General features: G+C 42.0%; 1 protein-coding gene across 5 annotated transcripts in view; it reads right to left on the bottom strand.

Annotated features, from left to right (window-relative positions):
- Positions 1 to 17,680: 17,680 nt before the first annotated feature.
- Positions 17,681 to 18,386, bottom strand: part of LOC111960529 (echinoderm microtubule-associated protein-like 2) — a 34,725-nt gene continuing 34,019 nt past the window's right edge. For all 5 annotated transcript variants that reach the window (XM_023982557.2, XM_023982558.3, XM_023982559.2 and 2 more), the window contains one exon: positions 17,681 to 18,172. In XM_023982557.2, the coding sequence (XP_023838325.1) occupies positions 18,047 to 18,172 (126 nt within the window). In that variant the 3' untranslated portion in view covers positions 17,681 to 18,046. The remainder of the gene's footprint in view (positions 18,173 to 18,386) is intronic.

Here is an 18,386-nt window from a genome sequence, read left to right as displayed (position 1 = left end):
CATGCATGATGGATGCGTCTCCCTGTCATGGATGCCATGCCACGATTGCCCTTAGTTTGAGGATGTAATCCGGAGACAGGTGATTTCTCCATCTCTTTAGCTATCATACTCTAATTCCACTGATTTCAAAACTCGATCTTCCAGTAAGTGGAGAGCAACACTTATGCAGCTCCACTACACAATACATTWAAAAAAAAGCTGTGTTCTACAGGATTACCAACACAGACTGACCAGCTCAAATAAACAGAAGCCGTCTATATGGCAGACCAATCCGAACTCCTCTCTCGGCATGTCCAGCCCACTCATTATCTCAGTCAATCATGTTTAGTGGGAAGGTTGCCTGCCTTTTCTGTGGCTTAATCAACAAGGCTCATAATTTAACAATTGTATTCGTATTTACAGATGGCATACAATTGTGTTATTAAGGCACATGAAAGTGATTAAAAAAATTAAAAACATTAAAATGGCTCTCCTGTGAAGTCATGACTTGCGACATACACATAGTTTCCTAAAACAGGTCACATATTTATTTTATTACCTTTTGGCAAGTCAGTTATGAACATATTCTTATTTTCAATGACGGCCTAGGAACAGTGGGTTAACTGCCTTGTTCAGGGGCAGAACGACAGATTTTTACCTTGTCAGCTCGAGGATTCGATCTTGCGACCTTTCGGTTACTAGTCCAACGCTCTAACCACACGGCTACCTGCCACCCCACATATGAGCTCATYCTTTGTTTGTGGATTTGATGTAGAGTAAAGATGGAAAGTAGGTATGTCGATTGAAAAGTTTCAATGCATCATCATTAAGCTGAAAATCCAACCTGAAAACATGTCAAAAGCCTTTTCATGGCATATTCTCAGTGGAACGTCAACCTCAGTGGCCTGCACAACAAATTAGAGACAGCCCAATGACAACACCTAAGCAGGCAATCCAGCTCTGCCTGGAAAACAATATACAATTAGACCAAGCTGTGGTTGGGCCGGCTGAGGCTCCTCGCTCGTTATTTGGCGATAACCACTTCACTTGTCAGGCTATTAAAAGGTGCACTGTGCAGAAATCATTCCGCAATTTCCTGGTTTCTAAAATTCGAATAGTTCACCTAATATCAGTTTATGTGACAAAACAAGAAAGTATAGTGTAGAGAAGAATCATTGTACCATTTAAACTGCTGTGAAATATATTTCCATAACTACAAATATTGTATTTCAGCTGTTTGAAGCTGGTGTACAAAACCTAAAGTAAAAGTCGCAAAAACGAAAGCATAGAAATAGCACACATAGAACAGCTTAGACTTACTTTCCATGACAATGACAGATCTATTACATATATTTCTATGTGAATATGGTCAGGTCGCCCAAAAAGTTACATATTGCAGCTTTAAGTGTCCATGCTTATCACACGTCCCCCGTGTGAGACTGTGAGCAATCAAGTGCCTCTAGCTTGGCTAGATTAAACGTGTGAGTGCTTCCCCCTTCAGTGGCCTTGGATACTGAGGACCCAGCCCCAGAGAGAAAGGCCTGCAAGCAAGCAGGCACAGGCAGGAGGACTAGCTACTGAATGAGTGGTTGACCTGGAAGAGATCAACCACCAGTCATTGTGTGTGGACATGATTTAATATGATGCCATGAAAACATAGTCAATGAGGCGGTAAAACCCTCCCTAGCTCCGTTTCAGTGGGTACAGTACACTACAGTAGGTACAGTGCCAGCATACAACCCAATACACAGTGAGTGCATAAGGAGAGTACTGTACTATAACTCACCAAGTTAAAGGGATAGCATTTTTAGATATTTGTTTCCAGTCTATGGACAAGGAGTGACTGTAACATTGATCCCACAATGCTTATGCTGCTAATTGTTTTCAGTGGCAAGTGTAACTAAACCAAAGTGTGGATTGCAGACATTCGTTGTCCATACACCACTTTCAAGGTAAGGGAACTAATGTAAAAAAATCTAAATTGCTGATCTATCCCTTTTTAAGCTYGGATTTGAAAGGACGTACCCGATTAAACGTATGAGGTATTGTGGAGAGTATCAGTGGCGTGTATTCATGGTTGCCAAGGGAAGCCAGGCTTCCCCCCAAAAATTACCAATAATTTATTTTATTAAATAATTTAGCGTTCGTCTCTCTGTGTTTCATAATTGTCCTTCAATTTGCAAGAGGCTGAATGTATCTCACTGGAGAAAGCATCTGAGCGAGCGAAACAGTGCCCCTCTGTCTCTGCAGCCCATCTATCTGATGCTGTCTGGTCAAAAATAGTATAATATTGTTGCCGCCCGTASCACTGAATGCAAGGGATGCCAGCAAGCATTTGGCCTCCCTTGATAAGAAAATGATACAATAATAGCCAATCAGCGTTGAGCTAAACTGAGTGAGCTCAACAGTGAATGGTCCTGTTGCATCAATTAAAATTGTCAAGGGTAGCCAGTTTGGATTTGGTTTACCACGCAATACATCACATCAAAAGCCAAACTTTATTGACAGAAAAAAACTTTAGTTGTTGCATCTCGTTATGTTTACATTTTAGTCATTTAGCAAACTCTTATCCAGAGCGACTTACAGTAGAGTGCATACATTTTATTACATTTTTTTTTTTACATACTGAGACAAGGATATCCCTACCGGCCAAACCCTCCTACGCCAAACCCTCCCTAACCCGGACGACGGCTATGCCAATTGTGCGTCGCCCCACGGATCTCCCGGTTGCGGCCGGCTGCGACAGAGCCTGGGCGCGAACCCAGCCTGGGCGCGAACCCAGAGACTCTGGTGGCGCAGCTAGCACTGTGATGCAGTGCCCTAGACCACTGCCACCCGGGAGTTATGTTGTTGTCTTCCAGTGGGCATATACACATCTAGCAAACCAAATGTTGTGAGTTTGAATCTCATAACTGTGAAGGATGGTTTTGTTCTCTTTTTAACAAAAATATATGCCTTATAGAAATAGGACATGTTAATCACAAAACATAGTGTGTTGCTAACCAGCTATTATAGTGTTGCACAAACATAGCGGGATGCAGTAAAGCTGTTGTTAATCTAGGGTGTCGACTGTGCAAACCAGAAGGTTGAGACAAGATGGAAAATTACTGAATATCAAGAAAACAGGAACTGAGCAATGTAACAACCACAACTCAGCTCAAACTTCACAACACATCCGGATATCTGGATTCTGTGTGCTGTGAGGCTGGGACCAGCCTGGGCACCCCGATAGGCTAGCAAGTTTAAACCACGCTAAGCCTCTCTGTGACAGGCCAACTCTAAAGTTGGAACTACCTCTGTCACAGTATAAAAGAAGATGTCTGTACTATTTCAGTCAGTTCTCTGCTTTACCCTGCGTGGTGATACAGTGAACCCGTATATACGAAAATTGCATTTACCATTTATCGCTTATGTTAAATAAAAATACTTAAAGTATGTTTGGTGACTGAATCACATTTTATCCTGATACCAGTTCGATTGCCGCAACCTTTTACATAACGGACAAATTTAGCATTGTAGTTAATTAGCAACTTCAACTACTTACTACTTTTTAGCTACATATAATACGAATTGAAATCGTAACATATCATACGAAATGGGTGATGGACATCCACAAATTAATACATACCATACGAAATGTAACATATTCATACTAAATAATACGAAATGCTCTGAGACCAGGTTGCAGCCAGCGTCAGGTAACTGTATGCTTTGTGGACTCCACCAGACAGATGTTGCTCTCTGGTTTTGTGATGAAACAAAGGTGTGGCTTATGAACTAACAGGTTCTCGAGCAAAGAACGCACATATCACAACACGTAGGGTGTAATATGGCTTTTTTTATGGCTTGGCTTCCCCACTGATTTTACCCACGCATCGCTACTGGAGAGTATATACCTGTAAAGGCCTATAATGTTTGAATAAATGGCTTATAAAAGCACGGGAAGTGAGCAGTAGCAGTTAATTGCAGCGGTTTGGTAAAACGACACCGTCTAGAAGCCAGGGTAAATAATTCCAGAGCTTTTAGCAAACCACACTGTTATATGTGAGTCTTGAAGGTCAGTAGCTCAACCCGTTAAAGGGTAATCGTTTCTCCCTTGTTCAGAAATGGGAATTAGTTMAATACAATACAGAGTTTTTAAAGGGTGAGATTCTGCTGTAAATACTACAACCATCACTGCAGCCAATGATAATTTTGAAGGAGGAAAAGACGTTACATTGTGCTGAATGTTTACAGAAAAGACCGCCAATGTGCATTGGACTTGACTCCATTAATACTCAATTGAATATTTTTTGGTATAGCAGGAGAGCAATTCTCTCAAGGACGTGCTTTCAATTAACTGTTTTTGCTACTGTTAAATAAGTGGGAGCGGTAGAGATAGTAAAACCTATAAATGKTGCCAATATAGTAGTTTCAGTTTCACGTTTCACTAGACCCATCAACAATTGCAAATGTTATCTTATCAGGAATTCACACTATTACGTTACTTTCGATAGGTSTACCCTAAATAGATATAGATAGATAGAAAACAGAGAGATCTATTAAAATAAAAAGCCAACGATACATGTATTGATGGTACAAAACATACGCCTAAAATACATGCCCATCCTTTCTTAAGCAGGTGATAACAGGAGCGCGAACTTCTAAAGTCTAGATTGTCATTTATAGTTTACATTAAATACACGTTGGAACACTTACATTCAGGTAGGTTCGGTGTCAATTTACCTCCACGACATTGTCTATAGTACAACTGATTCGTTGAGTAAACTGTAATCCTCACTCCTTATTCCTCCGAGAGAGTCCGGCGCTTTGTCGAATTCTTCTTTGCTCACCTTGTAGATGGCGCCACTGGGACACTGCACTCGCGGTACGCGTCTGCAATCTGCACATTGGCAGAATGCTTCATATTTGCCATCAGTTGTTTATCGGACATTGCATTTCTTTAACTTCTGTGGAAAACCACAAAAAGTAATTGAGAGGGAAAATAGAGAGTAAGAGCGAGAGAGCGCGAGAAAAAGTGCGTGCTTATATGAGAGAGCGTGCCTGCGTGTGTGAGACAGAGAAAGATAGATAGAGAGAGCGATTCAATTGCTGCCATGAACAGGACATCAATTATTGTAAAGTAATGGTCAACACCAAAACAGGGATCCAGTGTGAAATGAAACCTGTTGAAATCATGGCCCGTCTTTCTGTACATCACACTAAACGGCCTCCATCKTAGCAACAACAAAGTCATTACAGTCCATCCATCTTCCTCATTTTATGGTGCATAGCTCCTTTTCAGGGACATTCGCCGTGGGGGGAGGGGAGAGTAGGTTTACAGGAAGACTAACATTTTTGTTAACTTTTCATCCACTGATAAAGTATTTTCCAGGGGTGCAATTTTCACTGGGGACGGGGGTCATGTCCCTCCCACATTCTGTAATTGCATTTTAGTCACCCACAGTTTTATCAGTGCAATGTGATACAAAAAGCGGCACCGGTGTGCTTTAAGACCATGCGGACGCCTCCGAGCGGTCTGGTAGGCTGTTTGGAGTGTTCAGCTGACTGGATTTAGGATGGTCCCGACACCACAGAGCAGGCTGACATGCTGTATGAAGGAAAAGCTTCTGGAAGGCTGGCTGGACCAGCATGGGAGAGTTGAGCAAAGTTCAGTGTGTATGTGTTGCGCTCTTTCACGAATTGTAAAAGAAAGCAGAGCAGAGACTGGCTACTCTTCAGTTTAATGATGTAGCTGGTAAGGTAACTTCTGTTTAACTTAACAGAAAAAAACGAAACTAGTGTTTATTCGCAGTGCTAATCTAGTATTGTAACTGACATGTAACGTTTGCTAATGTTTCATCCCCTGTCAACTGACGTGAATGAATAAGCTACGCTAGCAAGTAGCTACCACAGCCAGGTCAGCTCTAGCCTCTAATTATCTGTCAGATAGCGATATGAGGCGGCTATTAGTACTATKTAAGAGCTGTTGTTTGTACGGAAATGTTTTCTAGCCTTTGTTTTGTTCCATTTCAGAAGTGAATTAACTTGGCTAGCTTTCGCCAGTTGATGTAGCATTAGAGAGAGAGCTGGCCAAAAGTTGGCAAAAATTTGCTATTATTTTTCTCTCAATCACATTAAACCTGAATCAAACAATGAAACCATTGGCCAAATGATTGATATTCTGATGATTTCTCAGTGCAGTGTTAGTTTAATTAGTCAGTATGGCAATGTAATGTTATTGATCTGTCAGTTTCCCTAGCTAATTCCCTACTTTTCACACAGTAATAAACAGCTCTAACGTTACTGCTCCCGCTGGCTGCCTGTCCAACTCCTACCTGCTACTGCAAGAACTGGTCCCAAACCCAACCACAGTCCCACAATGTTATTTTAGGCGTATGTGACGCAGCTCACTTGCCGGCCCCATATTGCGTATGGGGCGCAATTTTGCGCCCCATAGGCAATATCAAATGCTCAAAAATAACTTAAGAAATAGATTCAATTACCAGAGATTCTCACATGGCCCTTATATTGCTATTATTGGGATATGTCAGCCAATATGATAGATGCAGTTTGAAGAGAGCAGAGTTGGAGAGACTTGCACATTCTCTTGAGCTATTTTTATAGCCTACCTGTTAGGAGTGGGYAGATTTTCAGATGGAGAAATATGGGTGATCAATATTCAGTCATATTTCTAGGCAATATAGTAAACTATAGCCTAATCATWGACCTATAGGAAGTACATTTCCTTGGAAAGATAACTGCCCTGTGCCTCCGCCCATGTATAGGCTATATCCTATTCTATTTAATTGAGACCACATGCACACCTAATCTCACAGGTATGACTACTGAACTGGAAGCAGCAAAAATGATGACAGCAACACTTGCTACGTTTTGCATAGGCCTATTGGATATAGCCTACCTTTTAAGGAGGACGATTTGCAAGCAGAGACAAAAAAAATGGGTAATCAATTTTAATTGAAAATGAAAAGGCGCAGTGGTCGCTCACCATAGTAACCTAACCTATGTGCGCGTTGTGCCTTTTCAATGATGATTACATTTTTTGATTGCACTTTGACTCACATTGGTTGAGCGCCCTCCACTTCTTTCCATTATCAATATTTATTTACAGATACTGTAGTAAACTACATTCTAATCATATTGTTTTTCATATTTTTTATTATTATATATTTTTTTATTTAATATTTAAAACATACAATACACTTGCAGTGAAGCCGCTTAACAACTACATCACATTAGTCATCTAACAGCCTCCCATCCAGAGCGACACACAAAAGCAACCAGAGTCAACGCCCTGCTCAAGAAGCAACCAGGATCAACGCCCTGCTCAAGAAGCAACCAGGGTCAACGCCCTGCTCAAGAAGCAACCAGGCTCAACGCCCTGCTCAAGAAGCAACCAGGGTCAACGCCCTGCTCAAAGGCACGTTGGCAGATCTCCCACAAGGTCAAAAATGGGGACCCGGTCCAAGCTCCCAACCGCCAGGCCAGTATCCCTCCAAGATCCCCCCCCACAGTTCCCCAAGAGCTGCCCCTCAACCATCCAAACCCATCCAAGGACAACAAAAATCATAACAGCAAGGCAAACTGAATATGTTTGAATGCATGTATGGCACTATTTACATGTATGTGTGTCCGTGTATGTGCACATTTAAATGAGAGTGTGTGTATGTTGCATGTGTACAAACACCATTACTGCATCAGCCTCAGGCAAACCGGCATTAACTGTAACAACACTGCCCCTCAGTGTCATTCAAACTTACTTTTTGTTATGTTTCATTTTGACTTTATTTTTTAAACTTTTATCTTCGACCATCATTCTGTCCCCCGCCCAGCAACTCAACTCCCACTTGTCTCCAATTCCACATCCCAACCCTTACCTTCCCTCAGCCCATCCCACCCATCTCTGCTGGCCACCCTCTTTGGATTTCTATGCACCATATATCTTTCAACTATGCTGTGATGTTTAACATACAATTTCAATCTATCTAATCAAATAGAATCCACAGATTGCGAGTTGAAGATAAATACTTTTACTAAGAGTATTAGTATATTAGTAATTGACTGACCCGGTCTCTCTAATCATATTTAAGTTCATTTCATATTCAAGTTAACTGCCACTTGATTCTCCGCCCATGTAGGCACCCACACTAGAGAGACCACATATACTAGGCACACTTGAACTCTCACGCCCAGCTAGGAGAGGTAGGCTACTGAAGTTGAAGCAGCGAATTCTGAGTGTGTGAATAATGCGAAAAATATGTACTTTTAATACAATAGGTAGGCTAACGCATACAAAGCAGAAAGAGGACCATTTCCAAATAATCTGTGGGACAACAAAAATATTTTCATCCCAAAGTCGTCTGATCGCCCGATCTCTGTCGAGACCTGCAGGCATCCCGCGGGAATGCAGCCCTCTAGTGCAGTCAGTACCTGTCTCTTATACACATCTAGATGTGTATAAGAGACAGAGTATGTACATGTTGGTAAAGTTATTAAAGTGACTATGCATAGATGATAACAGAGAGTAGCAGTGTAAGGGGGGGGGGGGGGGGGGCACTGCAAATAGTCTGGGTAGCCATATGACTAAATGTTCGGGAGTCTTATGGCTTGGGGGTAGAAGCTGTTGAGAAGCCTCTTGGACCTGGACTTGGCGCTCCGGTACCTATGACTAGGGTGGCTGGAGTCTTTGACAATTTTTAGGGCCTTCCTCTGACACCACCTGATTTAGAGGTCCTGGATGGTAGGAAGCTTGGCCCCAGTGATGTACTGGGCCGTTCGCACCACCCTCTGTAGCTGTCTCTTATACACATCTAGATGTGTATAAGAGACAGATTTGAGATAGTATGTACATGTTGGTAAAGTTATTAAAGTGACTATGCATAGATGATAACAGAGAGTAGCAGTGTAAGGGGGGGGGGGGGGGGGCACTGCAAATAGTCTGGGTAGCCATATGACTAAATGTTCGGGAGTCTTATGGCTTGGGGGTAGAAGCTGTTGAGAAGCCTCTTGGACCTGGACTTGGCGCTCCGGTACCTATGACTAGGGTGGCTGGAGTCTTTGACAATTTTTAGGGCCTTCCTCTGACACCACCTGATTTAGAGGTCCTGGATGGTAGGAAGCTTGGCCCCAGTGATGTACTGGGCCGTTCGCACCACCCTCTGTAGTGCCTTGCGGTCGGAGGTCGAGCAGTTGCCATACTAGGCAGTGATGCAACCAGTCAGGATGCTCTCGATGGTGCAGCTGTAGAACCTTTTGAGGATCTGAGGACCATGCCAAATCTTTTCAGTCTCCTGAGGGGGAACAGGTTTTGTCGTGCCCTCTTCACGACTGTCTTGGTGTGCTTGGACCATGTTAGTTAGTTAGTTTGTTGGTGATGTGGACACAAAGGAACTTGAAGCTCTCAACCTGCTCCACTGCAGCCGCGTCGATGAGAATGGGGGCGTGCTCGGTCTTCTTTTTCCTGTAGTCCACAATCATCTCCTTTGTCTAGATCACGTTGAGGGAGAGGTTGTTGTCCTGGCACCACACGGCCAGGCCTCTGACCTCCTCCCTATAGGCTGTCTCGTCATTGTTGGTGATCAGGCCTACCACTGTTGTGTCATCGGCAAATTGAATGACGGTGTTGGAGTCGTGCCTGGCCCTGCAGTCATGAGTGTACAGGGGGGGACTGAGCACGCAATGAATAGCATTCTCACATAGGTGTTCCTTTTGTCTAGGTGGGAAAGGGCAGTGTGGAGTGCAATGGAGATTGCATCATCTGTGGATCTGTACAGGACAGCAGCTTAAGCTTAAAGCTACAGTCTGGGATCTGGGAATAATGATAATTATTGAACCATTGATTCTATTCTTGTAATCAAAGGGTATATTGGGCAACTTTCATAAGGTCTGGATGCCTTACATGGAATACAGTAAGACTAAAGAAMTCTGTATTGAAAACATGCCCACGTCAGGGGAGATATCTATTTAGGCAATCCCTAGCTGATGTGCTGCTCAGTCCTGGCCCTGGTGGTCTGCCGTCCTGTGGGTTGTCAGTCTGGCCTTGGTCTTGGCTGTGTGCTTTGGGTCATTGTCCTGTTGGAAGGTGAACCTTTGCCCCAGTCTAAGGTCCTGAGCGCTCTGGAGCATGTTTTCATCAAGGATCTCTCTGTATTTTTCTCTGTTCCTCTTTTCCTTGGCCCTGAGTAGTCTCCCACTCCCTGCCGCTAAAGGTTTCCTCCAGACGTGATGCTTGGCATTCAGGCCAAAGAGTTCAATCTTGGTTTCATCAGACCAGAGAATCTGTTTCTCATGGTCTGAGAGTCCTTTAGGTGGCTTTTGGCAAACTCCAAGCGGCCTGTCATGTGTCTTTTACTGAGGAGTGGCTTCCGTCTGTCCACTCTACAATAAAGGCCTGATTGGTGGAGTGCTGCAGAGATGGTTGTCATTCTGGAAGTTTCTCCCATCTACACAGAGGAACTCTGGAGCTCTGTCAGTGAACATTGGGTTCTTGGTCACCTCCCTGACCAAGGTCCTTCCCCCCAATTGCTCAGCTTTAGGAAGAGTCTTGGTGGTTCATAACTTCTTCCATTTAAGAATGATCGAGGCCACTGTCTTCTTGGGGACTTTCAATTCTGCAGAAATGTTTTGGTACTCTTCCCCTATCTGTGTCTTGACACAATCCTGTCTCGTAGCTCTACGGACAATTCCTTCGACCTCATTGCTTGGTTTTTGCTCTGACATGCACTGTCAACTGTGGAACCTTATATAGAAAGGTGTGTACCTTTCTAAATCATGTCCAATCAATTGAATTTACCACAGGTGGACTCCAATCAAGTTGTAGAAACATCTCAAGGATGATCAAAGGAAACAGGATGCGCCTGAGCTCAATTTCGAGTCTCATAGGAAAGGGTCTGAACACTTATGTAAATAAGGTGTTTCGTTATTTAAATTTTTTAACACATTTGCAAACATTTCTAAAAAACATTTTTCACTTTGTCATTATGGGGTATTCTGTGTAGATTGATGAGAAAAACAAATATTTTCATCAATATTAGAATACGGCTGTASCGTAACAGAATGTGGAAATAGTCAAGGGGTCTGAATACTTCCCGAATGCACTGTACCTCAGAGAAGATTTAAGTGCTGTTACCGTCACAGCCAAGATGTGGTTTTGGGCTGGATCCCGGGGCATAGTTTTGAATGAAAACAGTACTTCATATTCATAATATTAGAACATTTACAGGTTCACCTCAACAGTGGGATACTTCAAATAAACTGTTATACCAGCACTGTATGTAATGAGGTGGTGGAGAGAGAAAGATAGAGAGAGTGATAGTGATAGTGATTCAATTGCGGCCATGAACAAGACATAAATGATTGGAAAGTAATGGTCAACACCAAAAGAGGGATTCAATGTGAAATTAAACCTGCTGAAATCATGGCCCATCTTTCTGTACATCACACTAAAAGGCCTCCATCCTAGCAACAACAAAGTCATTCCAGTCCATTAAAAGAGCTACCGTCCTCATTTTACGGTGCATAGCTCCATTTCAGAGAAATTCATCATGTGTTACACCAGATGAACTCAAGATAAAGAGAGAGAGAGAGAGTGTGTGTTCCCCACTATGCCTTGCCGACCCACTACTGTGGCAAATGGAATGTGTCAAATGCACAGCACAAACAGCTCTGATCAAACCAAACCTCCAAAGAGACACGGAGATAGATAGCCTAGGGCGATTAGAATCTACAGGAGAGATAATGGCAAGGGGTTTGTCAAATGCAGGTCTGGAGTCATAGTAACCTACCTACAGTAGCCTATGGAGCAATGCGTTGTAGCTTATACAGATTTCCACGTCAGATCAAATGCTTATTTGCTAGATGCAAGTTTTTCCACCATAAAACAAATACATTGTTTTCTATATTCTATGAGCTCCTCCCACCAAGTCCCCCAGTATGTTCTGGACATGAGTCAACACCGTGACAGGAGGAGGACATTGTGTCCATGATTAAAAATAAATAAAAAATCCACTTACCGGTATCCATTTTTAGTTCACACAGAATACAACAGTGTAGCCTACATCAATTACTACATTACTCAGAGTCCAGGCATGGGCTGATTTCAGCACTAGAACAATCTCCGCCAAGAGGTTTTAGGGGATCTCAGCTATCTGGTTCGCTCTCAACAGAGTTCAGAATGCGCAGCCATTCAATCCTGTAAAAGCCTGAACTTTCTACCGTTACAAGCACTGGGCCAAGCAGTAAACAAATGTCGGGCACTGCAGAGCTTCAAGGCACTGCAGGATATACACTGAGTGTATAAAATATTAAGAACTCCTGCTCTTTCCATGACATAGACTAATTACCTGAATCAAGGTGAAAGGTATGAGTCCTTATTGATGTCACTTGTTAAATCCACTTCAATCGGTGTATATGAAAGGCAGGAGTCAGGATAATGAAGGATTGTTATCAATTGAGACATGGATTGTGTATGTGTGCCATTCAGAGGGTGGATGTGCAAGACCAAAAAAAAAATATTTAAGTGCCTTTGAACAGGGTATGGTAGTATGTGCCAGGCGCACCGGTTTGCGTCGAGAACTGCAACACTGCTGGGCTTTTCAACAGTTTCCCGTGTGTATCAAGAATGGTCCACCACCCAAAGGACACCCAGCCAACTTGACACGACTGTGGGAAGCATTGGAGTCAACATGGGCCAGCATCCCTGTGGAACGCTTTCAACACCTTGTAGAGTCCATGCCCAACAAATTGAGGCTGTTCTGAGGGCAAAAGTGGGTGCAACTCAATATTAGGAAATTGTTCCTAATGTTTTGTACACTCAGTGTACATCATGCACCAGTTAGCAGCCATTCAATACAGAAACATCAACATTCCACTTCAAAAGCACGCCTGTGCATATATGGATCCCCTGTAGTGTCAATTAATTATTGTTATGGACATACATTCCTAGCTGTGTCTTTTTGTCTTGGTTTGGGGTTTGACCCAGGCCAAACCCAGGCTCTTTTTTGAGTACAATTTTCCAGTAGCACATATTGTAAACAAAATGTTGGACAGAACACTGCTGCATCACCATGCTTTAATGATGCTGTAGTCTCTTGTAAAGATATAATAGCCTTTACTGACCATGACTGCTATGATTGATTAATAAAAAGTTAGCATAATTTAAAAAAGTAGTATCTGGATATGTGAAATATTCCCAGWGAGGAGACTGGTACATGTATTCTGGAGAGAAATTACCCTCTGTTTCCTGTCCTTTTGTACTGGGCAGAGCTCACCGGATAGAGGATATCAATGGCGAAATAACTTAGCTATCAAATAGATTTGGAAATTCTGATATAACCCAGACTATAGTATTGATAGAAGGTCTATTGAAGAGGTCATAAATACTATATCCAGTCTACACAGGGAGAATGTTTCACAGAGGTCACAGTGAGAATGATTTACACATAAATATGGTAATGGTTTACATTAACTGTATAAGGAAGCATTCATTAGGCATCTATAAGCACACCGTAAATATGTCATTAATCATTCGTAAAGCTTTCCACATTTAAAGAAGGGACTTTTTCACCCAGGCAAGTTTCTACAAACTGCCACGCCCTGATCTTTCACCTGTCCTTGTGCTTGTTTCCACCCCCTCCAGGTGTCGCCCATCTTCCCCTGGGTACCTATACCTGTGTTCTCTGTTTGTCTGTTGCCAGTTCGTCTTGTTTGTCAAGTCAACCAGCGGTTTGTCTCAGCTCCTGTTTTTCCCCAGTCTCTCTTTTTCTCGCTCCCCTGGTTTTGACCTTTGCCTGTCCTGACTCTGAGCCCGCCTGCCTGACCATTCTGCCTGCCCGTGCCTGCCATCCTGTGCCTTTGCACCTACTCTGGATTACCGACCTCTGCCTGACCTGACCCTGAGCCTGCCTGCCGTCCTGTGCCTTTGCCACTACTCTGGATTATCAACCCCTGCCTGCCTTGACCTGTCGTTTGCCTGCCCCTGTTGTTGTAATAACATTGTTACTTCAACACAGTCTGCATTTGGGTCTTACCTGAAACGTGATAAACATTACCTAAGGATTTACATATATTTCCTACCTGTATATCCTGAAGCATACATTACACATATATATACTACATGTAAAAGTTAAATTATTGTTACATGGAGGATTAAAGCCTTAAACATAGAGAAGGGGATTTTTCACCCAGGGCAGGTATCTACAAATAGTAGGTATCTATTATAATTTTTCACCCAGGGCAGGTATCTTTCCCACATGATGACAACAACATTCCTGCTCAAAATATATGATGTGGAAATATAGTGGGGTCTGAAATTTGTCAAAGATCATACCACCAAGACATGCTAACCTCTCACCATTACAAATAATAGGGGAGGTTAGCATGTCTTGGGGGTATGATCTTTGACCCTCTGTAACTTTCTCCCTCATCATTATTCACGATTCATTCAGGATTATTCAAAATCATGGTGGCATCCACATTTATGTAGAAGTGTTTAGTAACAAATTATATTCTTATTTACAATAAAAAGTACTCCAAAATGACACAATCGATTATTTACTAATCATTTCTATTGGACATAAAATAATCTGAAACACAACCAAAACAAACTGCAAARGCATCCAACAAGTTTGTAGAGTCAAGATCTTGATGTAGTCATTGCGTGCTAGGAATATGGGACAAAATACTAAACAATCAATCATTTTGACCCCTACCTTGTTAAACAAAATGTCTTTCTCTGCGCAATTGTATTAGTATCAAATAATATAATTTCCCAATTTTTTGGAGCGTACAATATAGCTCAGTATTTGAATTATTTACTTTATACAGTCATTATTGCTCATCTTTATCAAGGCTGTCAATTTTGGACCCCACTGTAGACTTTTCATCTCAGTGGTCACTCGGGTGTTGTAGAAACTGCATCACTGCATCTGTCCACATGACCTGTGAGTCTACATTGTGATGGTGTGAGATCCAATTAGTCTTTCATCCAGTCTGCTGGGAAGTCAGGGCTATAAAGTAGAAGATAGAATGTTTATGGGCACCTAAGTGAGGGCACATCTATAATTCACAAATGGAAAATGAATCCCAGTGTATCTCTTCTGCATATCCAGCTGGAGATTGATTCATAATGGCCGACATAAATACTGCACACAAGACCAGAGAGAAAGACATGCCGTATCAGCTTTCCCAGTCTTGTGTACTGGAAGGTGATCAATGAAATGGTCCTCGTTGAGAGTGAAAGGGAGAGGGCTTCTCTCCAGGGTGGTGGGCTATGGGAACACAGTGTGTTCAGAAGCATGGTAAACAGACTCAGCACGGGCTAGACGTGTGTCAAAGAGTCAAATAGATGTCAAGCATCATTTTATGTTATGTGGGAGACCCAAGTCAAACTCTTCCACCTGCTGCGGTTTTACTTGGAATCTGTTTTGGCCTATCTGCTTATTTTCTGTCCTGAATCACCATCTCTAAGGGGTAAACATCCAACAGTTATTCCCACTTTCCTACTAAAAATATGTACTTTGTTTTAAGAGGATTCATTCCATTCTAATTATAATTTATACACAGAGATCCAAAAATGTATATGGAGACATAAATCAGAAATATTCTGGTCTTGAATGGTTCAAGAGATAACCCGATTAATGATTCCTCCGAATTGGCTATTGACTTGAATTACTACTGGGCATCCAATGGGCACCACACTTTATAGATCTTGATATTGGACTGGAGCCATAACCCCTTTGTGGCCATTCTTAGGTCTACAAATGTTAACCCATCAATTCATCAGACAGGCACCTTGCGGTGAGATTTAAAATAAACTTTTTCAAAATAATTCAAAAGAAACACAGACAAGCCAATTGCAGCGAATTGAGACAAAAGATGTAGCATTTCATTTGTATTCTKGATTTGGAATCTTGCCTAAACCTGTAATATTTTATGTTTATCAGAGACTTAAGTATTAGAGCTAAATATGGATAAATATGTTGGTAATGAGTCTGAGACATCCATCTGTCTTTGAGCCCATGGTCCTGACAGAAAAAAGCAGCTCAGATTTATTTACACTGCAAAAAGTTCAAATGTAAGCAATCTTATATTGAGTAATAAATAACGTTAAAATTTGTGGGGGGGGGGGGGTGGTTCTTACCATGCAAAAGTATTATTTTAACCCTAAAAAGGCTTTATACGAGTAATTTATCTAATTTCAACATTTTCTACCTTAATTGTCAATGTAAAATATCTTAAAATATCCTGAAATAAAATAAATTACTTGTTTTACTTGATTCCGACATCTGATAAGCAGCAGGTACTTCCAAACATTTAGACCTACTTTATGGTAACCAAATTATTCAAAATTGCCAAATCATAATTTATACCACAAAGAATGTCATTTTTGTCATCAACCTTAGAGGGATATTCAAGGGGGAGAGATGGGGTAAATGATCTAGACTTTGTTACTGAAGTTGTTCTATTTTGAGCCTGGGCTTTAATCTTTGAGTGAAAAAACAGCAAAAACCACTCAAGCGGCTGCTCGGCACTGCTGCTGGGAGTCTCATCCGCCTAATTCCACTCGAGAAATGTTAGCAATATGGTTTCATATCCGCCAAGAAGTCGATATTATTACCCCCACCCCCCAACCTCAGTGACTGAGGACCAGGGAGGGAGCCGCTTGAGGCGGCCCGGAAAGAGGCAGAATAGTGTTCCCACACACCAGGGCTTCGACACAGCCACAGCAGCATCAAAGATATGCACTTCCTCTTTGAAGATTAAAATCCACTAACCTTCCTGCTTGAGCTTGGGTTTGGAGAAATCCGTTTCACATAATACAGTACAGCAGGGTTTGGTATATGTAGACAGTCAACGCACATGCCCCACAATTTTCTTGTTTGTTTTCAGGAAAACATGGGAATGTTATTAAAATGATGAGTGAGGTATTCTGAATAGTTGACAGATTCAATTTCAAGTGGGACAGCAATTACTTTGATGCACAAAAAGGATTGCAGAGGTTTTTGCTGCAAAACAATCCACAACAAAGTACTTGAAAGTGTATTTGCCAACTATGACCTTTAAGTGTTTTGAAGTACTGAGTAAAATGGGATTCCAAATGGTCAGTGATCAAGAACATTGTCTGTTTACCTAGGGGTTACAGGGAAAAAACATGACTTCATCCGTACGATTGAAGCACAGAGGGCAAAACAAATGGGATCCTGAGGAGACGTTAATGCTTTTTCGGAGGATTATCATGACCTTCTTCCTCCTTGCTAATCAGGCACGTGTTGACAGGTCACCACCACATCAGCCTCATGACCAATAACAACAGGTTAGGCCTGGACCCTTCAAACAAATAGGTTAAAAGGGATGTTATTGTTGTCAGCATGTTGACTGTCTAAAGAGAACAGCGGCAATACACAGCAGGGGTCACTTCTGAAAACACAATGAAGTACGTATTCTCTAGGCATGTGGAAAAAGCCTAGGGTGTAAATTGGAAACTTCTGTATGTTTCATTGGAAGGAAGTGATACGAGAATGCTGTAGATGATTGACTACATACCGGTAGCTTTAAAGCAAGTCAGAAGACCAGAAATGGTTTGCAATTGTACATTCAACATCATTATTTTAGCGCTACCTTTTAAAGTAGCTGTACACCGTTTGAATCCCTGCCTCTGGTAAAAAGCTCTTTAAATACAGTATCAGAGAGTATTCAAACATGATTGGGTTAGAAACTTTATTAACAAAATGAAGGCAAAGCACAGCTTAAGCTTACTCCTAAATATGTATTAAGTGCTAGGTGCCACACCACCACATTACAGTTAATATTAGAATACCACAGCCACTCAGATATACCTCTATAGACCTTTGCAACATAAATAGCAGCTACAACTGTGTTTAAATAGCCTTAAAATAGTCTCACATGCTTATTCTCTGAAGTCAGTGCCCCAAATAGTGGCACCTCAGGACAGTACCATCAAACATATGTGCAGAGAGGAGAGGGTTAAAGGTGGGTGTTTTTATAGGCACAGCATTGCTGCCCTCTGGTGGGCAGGAGGCGACGGTGGAGACTGATGCAGCAGGGTTGTCTAGGCGACCACCCACTGGAGGATGCTGGTGTCCTTCCCTCCGGTGGAGATCAGGTGACTGTTGTCGTGGAGAAAGGCAACGTTGGTCACATGGCTGCTGTGGCCACCATAGGTATGGCTTGGGGCCTGCATGTCGTGACAAGGAGGGAGAAGGGAGACGGACACAAAAGGTTAACAATTAATCCACTGAGGGAAAAATCCTAACTTCAACTTCATGAAAAAAAAAAAAATTTATTGGAAGGATTTCCCCCTGAATGATTAACTTACATATGTTTAGATGCAAACAGGTTAACTTAAGTGGATGAGAAAACACTCAAATAAAACGTATAAGATGTAAATG

Source organism: Salvelinus sp. IW2-2015, linkage group LG4p (assembly GCF_002910315.2).
Source record: "Salvelinus sp. IW2-2015 linkage group LG4p, ASM291031v2, whole genome shotgun sequence".
Taxonomy (NCBI): Eukaryota; Metazoa; Chordata; class Actinopteri; order Salmoniformes; family Salmonidae; genus Salvelinus; species Salvelinus sp. IW2-2015.
This window is presented reverse-complemented; position numbering and strand designations above follow the sequence as displayed.